The sequence below is a fragment of the Aulonocara stuartgranti genome (assembly GCF_965226115.1).
Source record: "Aulonocara stuartgranti genome assembly, chromosome: 20".
NCBI lineage: Eukaryota > Metazoa > Chordata > Actinopteri > Cichliformes > Cichlidae > Aulonocara > Aulonocara stuartgranti.
The window spans coordinates 3,729,479-3,748,974 of record NC_138956.1 but is presented as its reverse complement, the minus strand read 5'-3'; the positions used below and the strand labels follow the sequence as shown (position 1 = coordinate 3,748,974).

The window sequence follows — 19,496 nt, the reverse complement described above, 5'->3', positions numbered from 1 at the left end:
AGCATTAAAGACCAGCGTAGAAGAGAAACAGCAGTACATTTTATTCAAATATATAAACACGAGCCAACTGTTAAAGACACATATGACACAAGATATTGGCTGCATAAATAAGAAAATGTGCAAATGATGAAAACTAATGACAGATATTATGTGTGAACACTTTTCTCTTAATCTGATTTATAGATGCCAAATACAATTAAAACAAAAACAAAAAACTGCAAAAATGGCAGATTAAGGATTCTGAACATTAAGTGAAAAAATACACCCAATAATTCTTTTTAAAAGAGTTTCAAGGAGCACAGGTCATTCCAGGGGGCTCATGCCCTGGCTTTTCTTTCAAGACACCGTCTGACGAAAGCCCTCTCGTCCCACTGGTTGGGGGAGAGCATGTGGGGGCCGTTATGGATGCAAAGGATGGTCATCTCCTCGGCATACGTAAGATTCTGCAGCAGCTGTAGGCAAACACAGCAGGAAGAAATTAAGAGCACTGGGCTGTCGTGCATTCATATAAAACAAAAAAAATATTTCAAGATTAAATAAAATAAAAAACCTAATACTATTATCTGAATACACTGAGCTCTTTAGAACCCATTCTTTTACAAACATTTGTATGGCTAAGTGCTTGATTTTATATACCTGTGGCAATCTGACTCAAAGATGAAGTGATGCAGCCCAATACTTTAGTCCAAACAGTCTGACTATTTGGCATAAAGTGGCACATAAACAGCTCCTTGGTACCACTGGGACTTTCAGACAGGCAGTCTGCATGAACATAGAACACTTACTTTAGGTGTTATGAAGAAGTACTGGGACGTTGTCTCTTTGCAGGCTGTGCGGACCACAATGTCAAAGACTCTTCTTTCATTTACAGGATCCATTCCCTGCATAAAGAAACAGGTGGGCTCAGACTCTTTAATAAAGGCAATTGATGACTACTGTTGTGTGAATGCCTGTCGGCGTGATCTGAGTTCTATTTATTAAAGTTGTTAAAATGTTAATTTCATGAAAGCAGCGGCACATAAGCTGAGCTCTTTTCAAATCTGTCTGTGTGAAGTGGTTTGCACATAAATAAATGTGTGCAGGAAAAGAAGAAAATGGGCAGTAAAGAGAAACTCGTACCTGGGTTTCCCTAATAATTACACTACCTGCAGCTCATGTGCACCTTTGTTATGGTCGCACTGTTGAGACTGTGTGTAAGAACTACCTGATTGATCTCATCCACCACTCTGAAGGGACAGCGGTTGAGCTCCTGCAAGGCCATGAGGTAAAGCATGGTGGAGACACTGCGCTCTCCTCCACTCTGATGGTAAGGCGTCAGCTCGTGGAGCTGGGTGGTGGCGTGAAACTTCACCCGGATGCGGATCCCGTACTTGTCGTACTCCTCCTGCAGTGGAAAGACCCAGTATTCTCTTTTTTTTTGTTTCTAAAGACACTCATAAAAATCGTATCCACTCACAAAAAAGTGGATAAGATTTTTGCGAGTGATATTTAATCATCAATAAATCTACTGAATTGATGTGAGTACGACCGCATGAGAGATAACTGTCCTACCGCTGATAAACTGGACAATTTAAGTTTAATTATTTTAAGTCTAGAGGACACTAATATATTCAGTTAAACTAAATTCATGCTGAATTATGAAGAAATATAATGTGAAAAATAATAAGGCAACCCCATCTATATTTTTAACCTTTCCAATTTGATGCATCCGTTAAAAATATGGATACAGTTTAATATTTCCCTCAGTTAAACAGCCTACCATATCTATTCAAAATTCAGTTTTCAATGAACTTGTGCTCAATCATAAGTGGTTAAAGGTGATGCAAAGGGAGACCTCTACCTCAGCAGTGTGCTGTGACTCTGCGATTACCTCATTCTCTGAATGCAGATCAACTTCTCCTGCACACTGCATGGAGCGAAAGAAAGCACTGAACTTCTCGTTTATCTGTTCAACCAGATGTTTCAGAGGATTAAGCCAGCGTTCCTTAGCCTGTGAAACAGAAGAAAAAAAGTCCAAATATACACATCATTACACCCCAAGAGCCGTTCTGTCACACAACAAATGATAAACTGGACAATTTCTGTGAAACCAGGTAATCACTCGCCTCAGATATGTTCTGTCGGTAGGCATTCAGGGCGTTGCTCTTTTCTTCCAGCTCTTTCTCCATTTGTTTAATCTCCTGCTCTCTCCTGTTGTACTCATCGACAACCTTTCAAGTCAAGAGAGGTTCAATATTTGTATATATTTATATTTAATATTTCAAATAAGAACATAAATGGAATAAACTGTTAAGTAAAAATAAAACTAATTGTCTGAACAAAAGGGCATTTTTAAGGTCTAATGCAGGGGTGTAAAACATAAGGCCCGGGGGTCAGTATCAGCCCAGCAAAGATTCCAATCCGGCCCACTGGACAATTACAAAAACAAACAAGCTTACAATTTAAATCATGCTGATATTTGTTTAATTTACTACAGCAGCATTTCCTTATTATGCAGAAAAATAAGAAATACTGTTGCTTCTTTTTCTTTTCTAAATGTCTAGTGAAAGTTCTTTCTCCTGAAAGAAAGAGGAACTTTACTTGTCCGGCCCACTTAAAATCAAACTGGGCTGTGTGTGGCCCACCATGTAAAATGAATTTGGCATCCCTGTTCTAATGCATGCTTATTAACATTTCCAAACTGCTTTCTTACTGAAGTTACGACCACGCTGAAGACAGAAGTCCCGCAGCATAAATGAAAACCTGATTTCTATGCGTCCTTACATTTTCACTGAGGCCAGTGAAGCACTCGGCTCTGGAGCGCTCCTCATTCAGCATGGCATCGACCTCATCCAGCGTGTCGGGGAGCTTGCTGAAAGCCTGATTTAACAAAAAAAAAAAAGAGCTGTGAACTCATTTGAATTTTAGGCTCTGAGGAGCTTCACTGCAGAGATTAGAATATATTATAAGGGTAATATTTTACACAGAGTGAATAGAGGGGGAAGTCTCTTTCACATATTCACCAATAAAACTGTGAAGAACACTCACATTACGCAGGTCTTCGGGTAATGACTGATCAGGCTGCATCTTACAGATCGCCTTTGCTCTCTTCAACAGCCCTTTGCATTGGTCTGTCAGCTGCACCTTTCTCTGCTCCAGACGGCTGCATTTTTGCTTAAAAAAACCCAAACATGACAAGTAAGCATAAATCTGCGATACAAAACCTCCCGATCCTCAGACGAGCAAGCTCCCCATCTAAATACTTACATCAGTGGTCCTCAGCTCAGAGGCACCTTCTCTGCAGTCATTCTCCAGTTTGTTCTTCTCTGCCGTCAGCCCCACCGTCTCCAACGCCAGATGCACCTTCTCCATCGTCAGCTTGGCTCTCAGCTGAAGGTCATGCAGACAAGTGAATAGAAAAAAATGCAATCGTGAAATTATTAAATCGTAGATGTTTTCAATAATATCTGCTATAAAGATGATATAAAAACAGAGAAGGGCTTAATGCCATTCTACCACAGCTAACACAAGCAATGCAGTCAGGTTCCCTTATTCATACCTTCATTTGGGCCATGAATGCAGTCACTATGGTCACTTTCTCAGCATTTACAGCTGCAATTTTTTCTTTAGTCTCCTCCTCAATCTTTGTCAGGTCAATAATATTCTGCTCCATCTGCTTCAGACTAAACACAGAGACAGATGAGTTTTTGAAATCTCATAACCAAGCTGATGCCTCTGTGAAGATCATTTAAGACATATGACAAAAGTCACTGTTAAGCATTTTGTCCCTTTAAATGAAGCTTACCTGTCCTGTTTGGTACTAATTTTCTGCTCCAGTTGTCGTTTTTTCCCCTTTAGTTCAGAGAGACCCTTCTTCTCTGCCAACAGCTCATTGTCACGGCGGTCCAGTGCGACTGCTTCCTTCTGCAAGGCCTTCATCCGCTCGTCGATGTCTCGCAGCTTTGACTCACAGGACTGGTCACACAGGAGAATGAAGCACATGTTTAAAAAAAGTTTGCAGAAAACAAGTGAAAAGTAGGTCACCTAAGTTTTACTAAAGTGTGCAGATACACACAAAACTTTTTTTCATCAGTTTTGCATGAAGGGTTTTTGGTAATTTCCCCCTTAAAACAAACCCGGCTCATTTTGCCTGCCTAGTATTGTCCAAATTGCCTAACACTCAAGCAATCAACCCCCTCGATCGGACATGCCCCTCAGTGTTTCAGAGCACATTTATTAACAATTTTAAAACCTAATCTTATACACTTGGTGAATTTTGTTAATCCTTGAGTGGTTTAAAGCACATTTTTCTGTTACATGACAAACTCAAAGCGCACATTTATTACTGCTTTACACGGACTTTAAGCAATATAATATACTGAAATGTCTTGAGGTGCTGCTGTCGTTCCAGCTCTCTTCACACAACTGTTTCCTACCTTCATCTGCTGCTCTAGCTGCCGTTTCTCTTCAGCATCCACAGTGATGGTGAGGTACTGGGAAGGGTGCACCACAGAGTTGCTGGTGCTTATCTTGTTTGAGTAAAAGGACCTTTTGACAGTGTACCTCTCCTCTGTTGTGTACAGCACCTTGAGGTAGGGCTCCTCAATCACCTGAACAAGACAGATCGGGGTCAGTGTCAAAGTCTTTCCACCACAAAAGCAATAAATACAACCAAAGTTAAAAGCGACGGACTCCCAGGAGATTTTGATGTTAAGGAGAACAATGTGGGGTTTTATTAGTTTACATTAAGAAGCTTTTTTTTTTTGAAGACAAGCGTACCGTTTTAATCATGGATTTGGTTCGCTCATTGCCCACTGGCACGTCATGCACCCTGTACTGGTGACAGAGGTAACTCATGACCTCATCGGGGGCGTCAAACATCTCTCGGAGGTAGGTGAAGAACCCAAAACGCCTGAAAGCCAGTAAGAAGAAGTAAAAAGATGCAACAGATGCATCAGGATAAAAAAGAACAACAACAACAACAACAAAAAAACAATACTGTATCGATTTTTAAAAAACTGAACTAAATTTATTTTCTCTCACTTCAGGGACTCAATATTTCGGGATGGCGGTCGCTTAGAACATGACTCCTCCGGAGCACAGATGGAGTTCACCTTCAAGTTCATCTTGTCACGGACCTGAGGGTCACCACAGATCAAACACATCATTAGCTTCACTAACATTTCTAATCGGATGAAATATTTTCCTCCAAGCAGGCGACGTCGGCAGCCTGCAGCATTCTGACCTCGATCATAAACTTCTCCATGTCGTCTTTCCTCTGGAAAACGAACGCACGGAGGTCGTGGAATGAGATGTGGTTCTCCACATACTTAGCAAAGCGGTGATCCTTCACATTGATCTGTAAAATAGAGAGCGAGTTAACAAAAGTAAACCAATCCAAACACTTAACAAGGAAGTCTTCGTTTATCCTGTGAGATGCAATGTGTTTGGTGTTTGGTAGGGTGGTTCGGTATCACATCATCTGATATAATGCCAGTTATGAATTTTTAAGCGATGGAAAAGTGTCTCATCACACCTCGTGCCACTCTGATGGTGATTTAGCAGCTAAAAAAGGAGCTACTACAACAAACTCCAGCAGAGCACAACACTAAGAAAACTGTTCCCGCTGAAGGTGGAAAGAAACTTGTTTCACCACTTCAGTGAAACAACAGAGACATTTGCAAGTTACACCTGAATTATACTTCTGTGTCAGAGCTACATTATAACTTATGCCATAACCAGAATCCAATTTTAGCCCTAATCACTGAACTGGGAGTTCTGGCAGCACTGAATAGGGTGTGTTCATTCTTCCTCTTTTGCACTAAATAGTGCCTGAGCCAATTTAAAGTAGCACCTTGTATACGATATTCAAATGATAAACACACACACTAGTGTTAGGCAACATGCTTACCCTCCCATCAAGGCCCAGCTACACCAGTTCACGTGTTTTGGCACTGCCAACAATTGAACAGTACTTGGAAGAACATTTTCGAGGCCCTGCCATTGTTGCAGAATCACTGTAGTACCTCTCCATCTTCAGAGTAACTCAGAGAGTACCTTAGAAAAATACTTTCTATGCTGCAGTTAGAAAAAGCGAGGTAGAACAGAGTGAACTCTCTGTGAAACTTTTGAGTGACTTAGTCGCCATTGAATATGTTAAAAACAGCCATAAAATGCATCCATTGTTTGTATTGTGGTGCATTTAAACTGATTGTGAGTAAAGGAGAAGCCCACCCCATTCATCTGTACTATGTTTGTCTTGTGAATATCCACCCTAGTGGGTTTTTCTTTTTCTTTGTCTCTTGTAGCTGTAATCTCAGGGCTGGGTGTGGGGAACGTTTTTATTGTTTTTGTCTCTTATCAGAAAACGAAAAATAACGTTTAAGAATTTTCATGAAAAGCACCACATAGGCTACTTTCGTTCTAGTGTCACTGTATATAATGCTGTGTCACTACTATTGCACAATAATGCTGCTGGCACCCTGTGGCAATGCAGTCATGTTCTGAAGGAGCTAGTCTGCCAGCAACGACAGCAGCTTGTTGGGAAAAAAATAAAGGAAAATATATTTAATTTTGTTTATACTAATAAATTCAGCTGAGTGCAAGCTGCAATCACTGATAAAACATCATTCAGTTTTTTTATAACATCCGTGAAATATCATGATATAATTTTGAGGCTATATCACCCACCCCTCTTGAACCATTTATAAGCAGTATATGATCATTTAATAAGTGGCTTTTCTCAACTGGAAAACAGAAACATGGCTGAAATTCATCATTAAACGTGGAGAAAGAATCGTGGATTTAAATGCTTTTAGATACGAGTTGTTTGTTAAATCGGAACCGGATCTCATGAGTTTGTCTGGGGTTTTTTTTCACTTCTATAATTTAGGGCTGTTGAAAACACATTCGCACACTTCCATCTAAACTGCACGTGAAACATCTGCATAGCTTCTAAATGCTACAGAGAGCGCTTTACGTGCAGCACGTCCTGTCACAGTTCAGTGAAACTCACCACCAGCATCATGGGCTCGTGGACGTTTCCACGAAAGAGTTGCTTGTTCTGTCTGAGCCACTGGAGGGCAGCGTGTGTGTCCCTGTGACGTCCTCGCAGCTTCTCCACTTTGGCATTCATCATGTTGTTCATGTCGTTGAGCTTCTTCTCCAACACTGATAAAGAAAATAGAATAGAATCTACATGTAAAGCTGTTGCACATAATGTGCTTTTGTCAGCGAAATGTGCGCCAAAAAAAGAAAACAAAAGAAGTCATCTTTGTTTATGCAAATTGTTTTGGGAAGCTCACTTCTAGATTCAGCACAAAGGTTGTCCTTCTCCCTGCGCAGGTCGCCCTTCTCCCCTTCGATCTTGGCTCTCTCCTCCTGAATGCGCCTCAGATCAGCGTTGACGGCGTTGATGCGCGGGGTTACATCCGGCTGGTCGCCAACTTTGGCAAGCTCCGCCTTCAGGTCTTCGATGGTTCTTCTGGTGTTGCTGATTCGCTTCTGGTGGTCTTCCTCCTCCATCTGCTTAAGTCTGCATTTTTGTTTAATATCGTCAATCTGCAGAGAGGAGTGGAGAGAGCAGTCGTGTATTAACAAAAGTCTGCTTTATGTCAATTAAGTACAAGATAAAAAGCACAACGTTTTATTAATTTAGTCTGTACCAAATGTAAAAACAAAAACACAGCCGTACCTCTTTGTTTTTTCGATCCAGCTGATCTTGTTTCTGTTTGCACTTCAGCGAGGCTTCTTTGATGGCAGCAGTCTGAAAAACAACAACCTCATCTTCACCACCATCATTACAGGACTTGTGAACTGAAATTGCAATATGAACTTATTTTACAGTCTCTAATTCAGAGTTCATTTACTACAAAATCATCATCATCATCATCATCATCATCATTTATTTATATAGCACTGTAAAAGCACACCTGGTAGACCAAAGTGCTCTACAATACAAATATGCATATAGTAATAAGATAGCAGAAACCAGACATAGCAATAAAATTAATTTTTAAAAAAAAGTCAGTTACCCACAGAGTTAAAAGCCAGGGAATAAAAATAGGTTTTTAATAAAGACTTAAAAACTGGCACTGATGTAGCCTGTCTAATATGGAGAGGAAGGTTATTCCAAAGCATCGGCGCTGCAACAGAGAACGCTCGGTCTCCTCCAAGTTTCAGCCGTGACTTTGGGACCGAAAGCAGCAACAGCTCAGCTGACCGAAGGGAACGAGTGGGGACGTGGGGCTTCAACAAGTCAGACAAATAAACAGGTGCCAAACCATTTAGAGATTTAAAAACCAATAAAAGGATTTTAAAACGGATTCTAAATTGTATTGAATAAATTTAGAAAAAAAATAATGTATCCCTGCATCTGCTCGTGAAACTGGACCCGTTACAGAGTACCAGCCTTTGATTTGTCACCTTATCCTTTATCTGTGCCTCTGTTGGCTTCAGCTGCTCGTCAATCTGTTGGATCTTCTTCACCATGGGCGCCTGGGTCTGCTTCAGGCTTGAAAGCTGCTTTCTGGCCTCGTCGCGCTCCTTCTTCACACCCTCAAGTTCCTTACGGGTGGTCTCGTACTCCTAATATCACAAGGAAACAGAAACAGCTTACACAGTTAATTCAGTTTCTCTCTCCACATGTGCGCTGTGCTCATTTCTCTTGTTTACACTCGACCACTCACCACCCATGGTTTCTTCTTCTCGAGCAACTCGATTACATCCAGATGCCTCTTTTTTTCGTAGTAACGGTTTACATCGTGTTTATTCCTTTCATTTCGCTGCTTGGCTTTCTCCAGGAAGCTTGCTTTCTCCTTCACAACGTTCTACAGAGAAGCAAAGAGCCATGTTGCCGTTACATGTCTTTAAGAGGAGGACAACTTAAAAAACGAACATGAATGAATTTTGTTGCAGTTTTTTCTTCTTATTTCTACCACATCAAACTTTGCCTGTTGGATCACTGGCTTTGAGCTTACCTCCAGTTCTCGTTCTTTATTGCGGAAGTTTTTGAGCTCACAGTGGTATTCATACATCTCTGGTGGGCCCACTGACTTCTCAGTTGCTTCCAGCAACTCAATTTTGGACATCTTGGCAAATTCGCCCACTTTTTCCTGCGTGGGGGAAAAAAGCCAGTAAAACAGTGATGAAACTGTATATTTTTGCATCTGTGCAGCTTTATGTTGCAGATGTATAAACATACCTGAGGTAGAAACTGACAGAGGTTGCTGACTTGGATGCGCAGAGCTTTGACTTCCTCTTCCACCGCCTTCTGGCTGCACTGCCGATCATTCAACATCCACAGAGACTGATTGTTCTCCGCATGTATCTCTCTAAAAATCACCACATTACCACCTCTTTTGTACCTTCAAAAACAAAAACAAAGGCTAGCGTTTAGAGTCATATCACTATGCTGAACATGATAATGCAGGTGATGTAACAACTTCTGGCAAATTTTCATTTCATTTTTGAAAAGATGAGGGTTCAGAATTCAAACTTCTTGTCTGAAAAGATTCATGAAGAATTTCTGAAAACATGTAACGCTAACGGAGCAGTAGAGTAATGTAGCGTGTGGAATGTATTTCACATAACTTACAGTTCAATTTCAACATGGCCTTTTTTGCAACCACGCTTGACATAGAGCCCAACCTTTAAAAAAACAAAGCACCATTCAATAATCATCGTCAACAAATGCAGTATCTGCTATGTGAGCTCAATTCAAAGTATCATATTTTGACTGTTAAAGGGGCGGGGAGATGAGAAACAACAGTGCATGCGCTGCAAAAGAGCAATGAAAGATTTTCATAGAGGCGTGCTTATCACCACATACAGCTTGTTTACCAGTCTGCTAACATTATGTTTATTTGCTGGTCTTTTGAAAAGAAAACAAATCCGAAATACGTTTGGAGTGCATCAATCAATGACTTGCATTGCTCTGTGGCTTACCTTATCACCTCTGCCAAGAACAGCTGTCTTGCCAGCCAGACACAGACAGATGGCACACACAATGCTGGACTTTCCAGTACCATTGGCCCCGACAATCATGTTCAGATTAGGTCCAGGATGCACCACAGAGTAGTCGTATGTTCTGTGAGTACAAGGTAGACATTCAGGGGTTTCCTGCAGTGTTTTAGAGCAAAGGTGCTCCATCTCGCCTAAAATAATTGCAATCTACACTAACAGTACAAATGAACGTAATAACATAAAAGTGGCAATACTGCTATCTTACACTTCAAATGGCTGTCTGTTAGTGAGACCTGAAGTTTCCCACATACGGTACCTGTTCATCTGGTCATACTGCTTAAGCATTTGTGACAGGCAGACTCACAGTGAAATACTTATTTACAACCACTCTTATCCCTGCACAGGTTCTGCAATTTTGGAGGCTGGTTGACAATAATACAAATATGTATTACAGATCAACAAGTTAATAAATGTAGAATAGTCTGTATAGCAATGAATGTTTACTTAGTCTGCCATAATTTTCATTAAAAAAAACTTACAGGCAGGTATGGATGACAGTAAGATGAAAATTTATACCAGTAACTGACTCTTGGTTAGTTTTCTGAGTGGAAAAGAAGCTCTGAACAGGTTATCAATATCTACTTATCATCTCTGAGTGTGAACATGGTTTAGAAACAGACTGAAAAAAGGGGATGCATGTAACTCGCTGTTAAGCTCCACTGCCTTTTTATACAGAATTTATAAGACTGGGGGTACAGGATTTTTATTGACTGGCTGGATTTGACACTTTGCTTTAAGCTAGAGCTGCCTGTGATTCTCATCCCCTTGAAGTAGAAAGCAATGGAAACAGGCGTAATGATAACGAGTTCTTAATGGGGAAGCCCTTCTTTAATATATCGAGTCTATTTTAACACCTGCCTTGAATGTGACCCCTTAAATCGTACAATTAGATAGGACAGCTCACTAAAATACCTCATTTGGACTTAACTGTAGCTGCTGGACCATATAGTCGGTCTGTAGCAGCTTCCATCAGTGGGTCTACGACCTGCTCGTGTTTACAGGGCTCAGGGTTTAACTTTTAATTGCAAACTGGTGGAAAAATGTTAGCATATATGCTATAACTGGTGGAAAAATGTTAGCATATATGCTATCTAGGTCATCTGGCTGTAGCTATCAGCAGGTAAATCGGGGTGTTCCGGCAGTTTCACTTTACAGACGTTGACCGCTGTCAACTGGGGAGCAGCAACTTACAGGAAGTTCTTCATGGTGATCCGAAGTATGGATCCCTCCACAAATCGACCCTCCCCCTCGAGTCCTTCGTCCTGACTGTCCGTGAAAATGCTCGGTAAGCTTTTACTCGAAGTTTGTGAGCTGCTGTTAATGTGACTGAGCCTCTGCCGCTTGCTGGGTTCGGCCATGGTGACCCCAACAGGGAACCTACAAGACAACCAGGCACGTTCATGCACACGGACAGACACCTCGCGCGCTTTGCCGAGTTGCTGCTGAAAGCCGGTTGGACCAAAAAGATCACGTGTATACACAAAGGCGACCACAGCGCCAAAGCTATCGCGAGATATGAATTTTACCCATACAATAACAAACGTACAGCATGCACCTAAAATGTTTGATTTCCAAATGATAACATACTATATTAGAAAATAAAAGGAGAGTAGAAAATACTCGAAAACATAATTTAACACGTGCAGGTGATGCATATTGTGTTAGCGTTAATAAGAAAGATTTCTAATGAAGTTTGCAGTTCAGTTATGGGGAGTTTTAAATGTTATTATACCCTATCATGCCCATCTATGTGTGTCTATGTTGACCAGTTTCCCCTGAAATGAAAACTGATACTGGTCCAGGGAAGATTAGTATGATGGATTAATGCGAAGAGTGCGAGAGTTTAAAAACAAGTGTTATGAAGGTTTTAGATTCGATTCATTAAGTCCTAAAATATAAATTGTGGCCAAAGTGGAACATTCTGAAAATTCGAAAAGTGCCTAATGGGTTTTTTAAATTAACATCTCCACAGGTCAAAAACAGAAATGGGCGGTGATAACATTTCTGAGGATTTGGATCATCTTATCTCTGGACTGTGACTCAGTGTAGCTGTTGAGCTGGCTGCAGGTCTGGAGAACCATGGACGTTGAAGGAAATTAAATTGTATTTTTTTTTAGACAAGGTCAGAAAGTTCAACTCTTTGGATAGAGTTTAATAATATTTGTAAATATAACTATTTTAAAGCCAAACCCGTTTTATTTATTTTTGGGAAAACAATTAAAGCTTGTACAGTCAATCTTTGAAAATAAATACAACAGAAGTCAGTCCTTAAATGATCTAAATTACTTGATTGAATTAATCCCGTATAGCTCTGTTCCCACTCTCCCCCTTTCCCTTTGAATCGGTCGCTTTAAGGGAGAAAAACTGCTTTTGACTAAAGAAGCAACTTTAGGACTAACACGCCTAGCTGTTTTTACCAGGAAAACGAGCGTTTGGTAAGCCTTGCTTTCCTGGTATTTTCAGTCCGAAGCCTGTCTGAACTCGTTTTAACCGTTAGAATAAGCGTATGTGACGAGCAGCAGTTTCTTTAGGTCGTGCTCCTCCACGGTTCCTCCTGCTGTGGTTAGATCAGAATCGCCTCTGTACTCATTGACCACTGCGAAGCTTGAGATGAACTCAAACTCTCACAGAGCTAGTATATCTGATCAATTCATCACCTCTAACCACGGCACGGAGCGTGGAGGCCCTGAAAGTTTCTGCCGGCTGCACATCGCCACAAAGGCTCGCAAGCGCGTTTCCTATCATCTCCGGTCAGAGCAGAGCCACCTCAGACCGGATCAAATAAGATCAGTGTGTAGGTTTTTAAAATGAACACAGACACGACACACGCACATATCATTCACGCACTCACTCAAACACACAACCATTCACTCAGAAGCCATTCAAACTATAAGGAATACGGAGCTTCCGCTTCCGGTTTAAAGCCAAAAGCCGCATGGGATTATGGGACATCGACTCCGACGATTATTTAGCGACATCACGTGGCCACCAGTAGTAACATAATATACAGAAAACAAAATTATGAAACCATCACCTAAATCCTCAAATATATTTCATTGAATTAATTCAAATGTAGGCAAAGCTTTTTAAGTGTTAAAAGGTCTTCATCTTCTGGGATCACCACAGCAGATCACCTGTGTCCCTCTTACTCTGCCCCTAGCTCTATATTCATCGTCTTTTGTCTTTCATCCACTATCCCCCCTCAGCACATGCCCAAACCATCTCTAAAATTGTTTCCAACGCTCTCAGCCTGAGTTGTCCCACTGATGTTATTTATTTCTAATCATTTCCATCCTGGTCACTCTCAGTGAAAACCTTAACATTATCAACCAGGCCTCCTGTCTTTTTTGTTAGTCCCATGATCTTCTCTCACTACCATCTTGTAAACCTTCCCTTTCACTCACTCTGCTCTGCTTCTGTCAGAAATCCCCAACACTCGACCCTCCCTGCACTCTCTTCTTCGCCTCTCTGTTGCTTTGGATGGTTGATCCCATAAATTACTTCCTTTTACCATCCATGATGGGATGGTAAACGGAAGTAATGGTAAACGGAAGTAATGGTAAAAGAGAAAGAGAGTTATGTAAAATAAGTTTAAAATTTTCTTACTTCCTCCTGTTTTTGTTGGTCTTATATTATGTTATGTAATAGAATACTTTCTAACTGTTCCCTTTGGCAAATTCTGTGTGTCTTTATGAGCCAGCAGAATATAATAAGAATAAAGATTTATTTTAATATATATATATATATATATATATATATATATATATATATATATATATATATATATATATATATATATATATATATATATATATATATATAAATAATGTAAAGTATGTAGACTAAACCCCACCAGATGACATTTCAGCTTGTATTTATACAACAAGAATTAATCTATTCTTGTTCTTGTTTAGTGTTTATGCCACAGATACATTTAACATAACTATAATGGACCTAACAATTATAAATAAATACAAAATAAATACTTTTGTAGGGTATTTGTAAGCTGAAAAACACAGAAATAGATACAGCATGTGGAAGTCTTTGTGTCCTCAGAACTGATTAAGAAAAGACTGTGTTGTGACTACACATACACTGATACACACTTAAATACATGCAGTGTGATGTATGTGTGTATCGTCATAAGTCTAACCTGAATAAAGTGTTTAGTCAGTATTGTTTTTTAGTAAAACATTCAAACCTCCCTAACTGCTACAAAAAGTGAATTTAAAGTACAAATACATCAGCGCATGGTTGAAGATGTAAAGATGTGAGCACAGTGGCACAAACTTTCGCAGCTCCTGTATGAGAGTGAAAACACAGTCATTCACAAACAACAAATAACAATGCATTCACACAGTCTTCTTGCACATTTTGATATCTGTACCAGTTTATTTACCAGTACCAGTTTCTTATAGATTTAACCAGTAAACATTCACAAAGTTTATGGCAGGACATTTCCGGTTGTACTTGGGTTTTCTATGATCGTCTCAGTCCCCAAACTGTGACAACCATCACCATATTATGTTTCTTTGAAGACCTTTGTTGCTGGACTGTCTGTCAGTGCTAATGGGCTGGGAGGAAGAGGAGTCGACTGGTAATAGTACCGTGTTAGGTTGGTTTTAAGCTGCATTTGTGTCAGCGGCAATTACCTAATCTAACATCCTATGCCGTGTGGGGGTTGTGAAGTAATCTAGAATGGCGTAATAAGATTTCAGTGTCTACTACCACTATTGACTACTGCTAGATGGCACATTGAGTCTGTGGATCTGTCATCAACAACATGCTGGCCTTGGATGCAGCAAGGAAAAAGACGATTGACCGACGGAGTGAGGACGTGCAATTCTTTTAGCAATGGACTAAAACAGGAACGCTGCTGCTGGGCACAAGACAGTGGGCCTCCACCATCCTGCCATGGAGGGGTCAGCTGTAAAAAAAGTGAGTTTTCTAGTTGTTTACTTGCAGCGCTGCCGCCGTCTAGTGAGTGAGAGGTCAGTGTCTGGTCTGATGTCCATCTGTCAAAGGTTTAGTTCACCTTTGGTCAGACCACATGTGTTGCTTCAGTGGGCTTACAGTCAAAGTTTATTGTGATTAAAGTATGTAGATGTTGTGTAACTTTTCATATGATGGACACTTTGACCACAAATATATAAACTGTGCCTTCTTACAGAATCTTGTTATTGCAGATTAAATATTATTGACACTAATACTCAACAAGTTCATTATAGTTATTTTTAATCTCTGTTATTATGAAACTATATATGTTAGCAGCACAATGTCTGTTTTCATTAAAGACTTTTCTGCATTTTTATGTGTTTTAAACACAAAATTCATTGTGCATATTTTAGCTCCATGGTGGGCATTTAAATGCTGTCTCGAAGTCCGAATTGTTCTGATCAGTGAGCTGATTTGAACATTTGATATAATATTATTGCAATGTCAAAACATTGCTGTTCAATCTTTGATCAAAGTCACATCTGAAGTGATTACATAACAAGGTCATCTTGGAGCCTGGATGGTTTTACATAAGAACAAACAGCCTGAAGATACAAGGCAGCTGTGTTGAACTTCCTAAGAAGAATAAAGTATTTTAATCTGGCAGCAACATTATAATGATTAATGGTCAAAAAACGTATCTTTTGACTGATTCAGTCCAACAGACAGATTGCTTAGTATCACAGAGCGGCATCATCAAGCTAACGTCTGACACTTCAGAGCATTTCTGCAAGTAGGTGAGAGCTTCCTGTAATCCATCTGAAACCTTCAGGCCTTAATTGGAACAATGGCTTTCATCAGGCCTTACACCTGACTGGTTATCTCCCCTGCAGGGGCCCAAGAAGGCCCTGAATCTGGAGGCTTATAACTACAGCAGGAATAGTAAAAGGCACAATACCAAATACAGAGTTTGGGATCATATTTCAGCTGTTGGACTTGTTTATGTCAGCGTCTTGGTCTTATTGGCTTGCCTGACTTTGCCTGAGAAACGCAAGTCATAACAGCACCTGCCATCTGCTCCCTGGTCGCTGTAATCTGTGTCTCCTGGCTATCCGGTTTCAGTGGGTGTGGCAGAAGTAAACAATTGTGTTACAACCACGTTTTCCTTCCACTGTAAGTGGCCTGACTCTGTGTGGTTACATCATTTTATTTGCCACTACAAATAAAGCTCTCTGTCACACACCAAAACTGCATAACTACCTCTCTGACAGACTGGCAGAGCTGTTATGTCACCTTCATTAAACGAAGCTCACGTACTTAAGCAGCACAGCAGGCACCGTCTTTTTTAGCCTTTAGCTAATTATACCCTCTGTCACATGAAGGGACGATCACAACAAAGATGTTTTGACAAACCAGGCTGTGTGCATCAGTGTTCACATGCAAAGTAATTAACTTGTGAAATCACTAACAAAGAGCTTCGTTTTTTCTTTTTCTCTTGTTTGACTGCATATGACATCTCACAGAAACTGGGATATGGGCTTCTCAAAAAAGGTAGTTTAAAGCACAAATGTTGAATGATAGATTAGATTTGATTGATAGCAGAATCATGTATATGTTACCAATCAAATATTGCTATCAGTCAAATATATAGTCGTTATAGTAGGATTAGAATTAGCTAGAAATAATCATCTTTTATATTAAGTAGCTTCATCCATCAGTACTGCCGGGTGAATGAAGCAGTGTATTCTGTGTTTAAAATGATCTTCAATGACACTTCGATTAAATGTTACAATTCTGTATCTCCAACAATCAAAACTATGAGGACATTCTGTTACCATGTGATAGTTAATAACAAGGTAGAGTCAAACTTGTTTTCTTTTTCACATTATGAGCTTTAAGAAGAATTTTGAGTTGGTCCATCCACAGGTGACAGCAGCAGTGAGCAGAAGAAACTCAACGGCTCCTCAACAGAAGCGCCGAGCTATCATAACCTGCACCGAGAGCTGCTGCTCAGCCATAAACGGTACGCCGAAAACTCCTTTTACTCTGTGGTCTTAAAGTCGTCACCCACTGAAACAGAGATTGGCAGGAATTTTGTGTTTGCATGTGTCGGTAAAACTGTAGCTCTGACTTTGAAGGGGTCTGCTGCTGGAGGAGAAACCGGAGCTGAAGCGAGTGTTGGAGCAGCGCAGACTGGAGCTGCACAAGGAGGCGGAGATGGCACAACGACAGCCCTCAGACCTGGAGATGGAGCTCCGCAAGAGGCAGCAGAAACTGCAAGAGGTAAGAGGCACATAACTGAGAGGGATTTCACAAAATACTAACAGAATACAACCTGGCTCTTCTCAGGCTTTCTCTTTAACTTTGTTGGGATAAACTGATGTCCTTCCCCCCAACAGTACGAGCAGGAGGAGATCAGGCAGCGAGAGAGTCAGCAGAAGATCCCAGAGTTTGTCCGTGTGAAGGACAACCTGAGGCGCACACAGACGTTTGAGCAGTGAGGCCCTGAGGCTCTCCCATCAGCCCCTGCAGCATCTCACCATAGTGGCCCTAAATCTGGATGTTCACAGTCTACAGAGCTACATCCCGCATACACCATTTTGCTTTACGTTTCTTCACAATGTACTTTGAGTTATCACATTTTGTTTAAGCAATCACTCATACCAGGCTAACATGTAATCCAGAAATACACTATTTTGCCAAAAGCACTCTCTTGTCTGCTTTCACATGCATAGGAACTTGAGTGACATCCCATTCTTAATCTGTAGTGTTTAATATGATCTCAGCCCACCCTTTGCAGCTACAACAGACTCAACTCATCTAAGAAGGCTTTCCACAAGGTTTAGGAATGTGTTTGTGGGAATTTTTGACCATTCTTCCAGAAGGTCAAAAAATTCCATTAGTTGGATGAGAAAGCCTGGTTCACACTCTCCACTCTAATTCATCTCAAAGGTGTTCTGTCAGATTGAGATCAGGACTCTGTGCAGGTCGGTCAAGTTCCCACAAAGTTGGGAACATGAAATTGTCCAAAATGAATTGGTACGCAGAAGCATTAAGAGTTTCTTAAGGAGTCAAGCTCAACTCCTGAAAAACAACCTCACACTATAATCTTCCACTACCGAACTTTATACTTGGCACAGTGCTGTCAGACAAGTACTGTTCTCCTGGCAACTAGCAAACCCAGACTCAAGCGTGATTTGCCACTCCAGAGAACAGGTCAGTACTGCTGTAGAGTCCAGTGGCGGTGCGCTTCACACCACTGTACCTAACGCTCGTGCTTGGTTACGTGATGCTTGGATGCAGCTGCTCGGCCATGGAGACCCATTTCATGAAGCTCTCTACAGACTGTTCTTGAGCAACTCTGAAGGCCACAAGAAGTGTGGAGAGATTGACTGCAGAAAGTTGCTGACCTCTGCGCACTTTGCACCTCATCATCTGTTGACCCCATCCTTGTGATTTTTAAATGACCTACCACTTAGTGGGTGAGTTGCTTTCATTCCCAAATGTCCTCCACTTTGTTGTAATATCACTAACAGCCGACTGTTGAATATTTAGTAATGAGGAAATTCCACAAGTGGACTTGTTGCACAGGTGGCATCCTATCACTGCACCAAGCTGGAATTCACTGAGCTCCTGAGAGCAACCCATTCTTTCACAAATGTTTGTACAAGCAGTCTGCGTGCTAGGTTCTTGATTTTATCACACAAGTGATTGAAACAGCTAGACTGAATATGAATGAGTGAATACTTTTGGCAATATAGTGTACTTCCATAAAGTCAGTCACAGTTCTTTTTCTGATTGGGAAGTGAAATAATAGAGAAAGCTCGCACTGAGCTATGAGTCTGGATTTTTTAAAATGTTTTTCTATACTAATTATACTATTTTTTTTTCCAAATTAGTTTCACATGCTTCTTCCAGGATCAAATGAGCATGAGCTATCAGTTAAGCCTGATTCTGTCCGTTGTAAAGACCATTATGCAACTGCTGAGAGGAACATTTTCAACAGAGCTGTTTTGTATGAATAAAAATTCCCCAACACTGCAAAATATGCATGTTTGTTTATTCTTCTCTGTCATGACTTGGGATTTTTTTAGAGTGTCTGAGTGCTGTGGAAATGAAAGGTTTATAGCTTGCTGTGATGTTTTGTTGCACTGGACACCATTCAAAGCACTGGGGACTGATTTGCATGCGGCTCCACTCCCCGAGGGCTCTCACGGTTCTTTCACATGGATATGGGACTCTGCTTAATTAGCTGATCTTTTCATTCCATCACGCCATGAGAGGAGAAAGCACAGGCCATCTGGAGAAGGCTTTTCATCATCTATAGACTAGGAATACCCAAGGGTCACTGATACAACCGGCTGAGGGCACATAGTAGTAGCCAGTTTGCTGTTTCAGAATTTATTTTAAGTAGTTTTAGCAATTATGTCATACACAAAAGAAACCCACATGTGCAAATTGAATTAACAGAACAACTTTAAATGTGCAATAACACATAAGTGCTGTACTTTTAAAGTTAAGATGTGAGGTAACATTATTGTATAATTGTACGCATGCAA

General features: G+C 40.6%; 2 protein-coding genes across 4 annotated transcripts; one reads left to right on the top strand and one right to left on the bottom strand.

The window, feature by feature from the left end:
- Nucleotides 1-17: 17 nt before the first annotated feature.
- smc5 (structural maintenance of chromosomes 5) lies at nucleotides 18-13,534 on the bottom strand. Of its 2 annotated transcripts, XM_082517954.1 has the most exons (25): nucleotides 13,407-13,534; nucleotides 11,194-11,379; nucleotides 9,925-10,066; nucleotides 9,575-9,627; nucleotides 9,182-9,344; nucleotides 8,958-9,092; nucleotides 8,667-8,807; nucleotides 8,404-8,565; nucleotides 7,673-7,744; nucleotides 7,284-7,539; nucleotides 6,995-7,149; nucleotides 5,225-5,338; nucleotides 5,023-5,117; nucleotides 4,759-4,891; nucleotides 4,416-4,589; nucleotides 3,785-3,954; nucleotides 3,539-3,662; nucleotides 3,247-3,369; nucleotides 3,028-3,153; nucleotides 2,764-2,859; nucleotides 2,106-2,210; nucleotides 1,871-1,990; nucleotides 1,205-1,384; nucleotides 786-881; nucleotides 18-452 (listed from the first exon to the last, which is right to left on the bottom strand). In XM_082517954.1, the coding sequence occupies exons 1-25, from the start codon at nucleotides 13,514-13,516 to the stop codon at nucleotides 318-320; spliced, it is 3,366 nt and encodes a 1,121-aa protein (XP_082374080.1). In that variant the 5' UTR covers nucleotides 13,517-13,534; the 3' UTR covers nucleotides 18-317. The 2 variants fall into 2 exon arrangements, with proteins under 2 accessions (XP_082374080.1, XP_082374081.1); XM_082517955.1 differs by lacking the exon at nucleotides 11,194-11,379.
- A 1,142-nt stretch (nucleotides 13,535-14,676) lies between these two features.
- Nucleotides 14,677-18,983, top strand: LOC309696604 (protein FAM107B). Of its 2 annotated transcripts, XM_082517882.1 has the most exons (5): nucleotides 14,827-14,940; nucleotides 16,461-16,488; nucleotides 16,864-16,960; nucleotides 17,076-17,220; nucleotides 17,337-18,983. In XM_082517882.1, exons 1-5 carry the CDS (start codon nucleotides 14,917-14,919, stop codon nucleotides 17,436-17,438), a joined length of 396 nt encoding a protein of 131 aa, XP_082374008.1. In that variant the 5' UTR covers nucleotides 14,827-14,916; the 3' UTR covers nucleotides 17,439-18,983. The 2 variants fall into 2 exon arrangements, with proteins under 2 accessions (XP_082374009.1, XP_082374008.1); XM_082517883.1 differs by lacking the exon at nucleotides 16,461-16,488 and having other exon boundaries at nucleotides 14,677-14,940.
- The last annotated feature ends 513 nt before the right edge of the window (nucleotides 18,984-19,496 follow it).

Coding starts and splice junctions, on each gene's coding strand:
- LOC309696604 (XM_082517883.1), top strand. CDS start 14,799: ATGCAGCAAGGAAAAAGACGATTGACCGACGGAGTGAGGACGTGCAAT. Junction 14,941..16,863: donor AGGGGTCAGCTGTAAAAAAA/GTGAGTTTTCTA, acceptor GTCCATCCACAG/GTGACAGCAGCAGTGAGCAG. Junction 17,221..17,336: donor GGCAGCAGAAACTGCAAGAG/GTAAGAGGCACA, acceptor TCCCCCCAACAG/TACGAGCAGGAGGAGATCAG.
- smc5 (XM_082517954.1), bottom strand. CDS start 13,516: ATGGTAAAAGGAAGTAATTTATGGGATCAACCATCCAAAGCAACAGAG. Junction 7,745..8,403: donor AGGCACAGATAAAGGATAAG/GTGACAAATCAA, acceptor GTTGTTTTTCAG/ACTGCTGCCATCAAAGAAGC. Junction 7,150..7,283: donor CCTTTGTGCTGAATCTAGAA/GTGAGCTTCCCA, acceptor TTTCTTTATCAG/TGTTGGAGAAGAAGCTCAAC.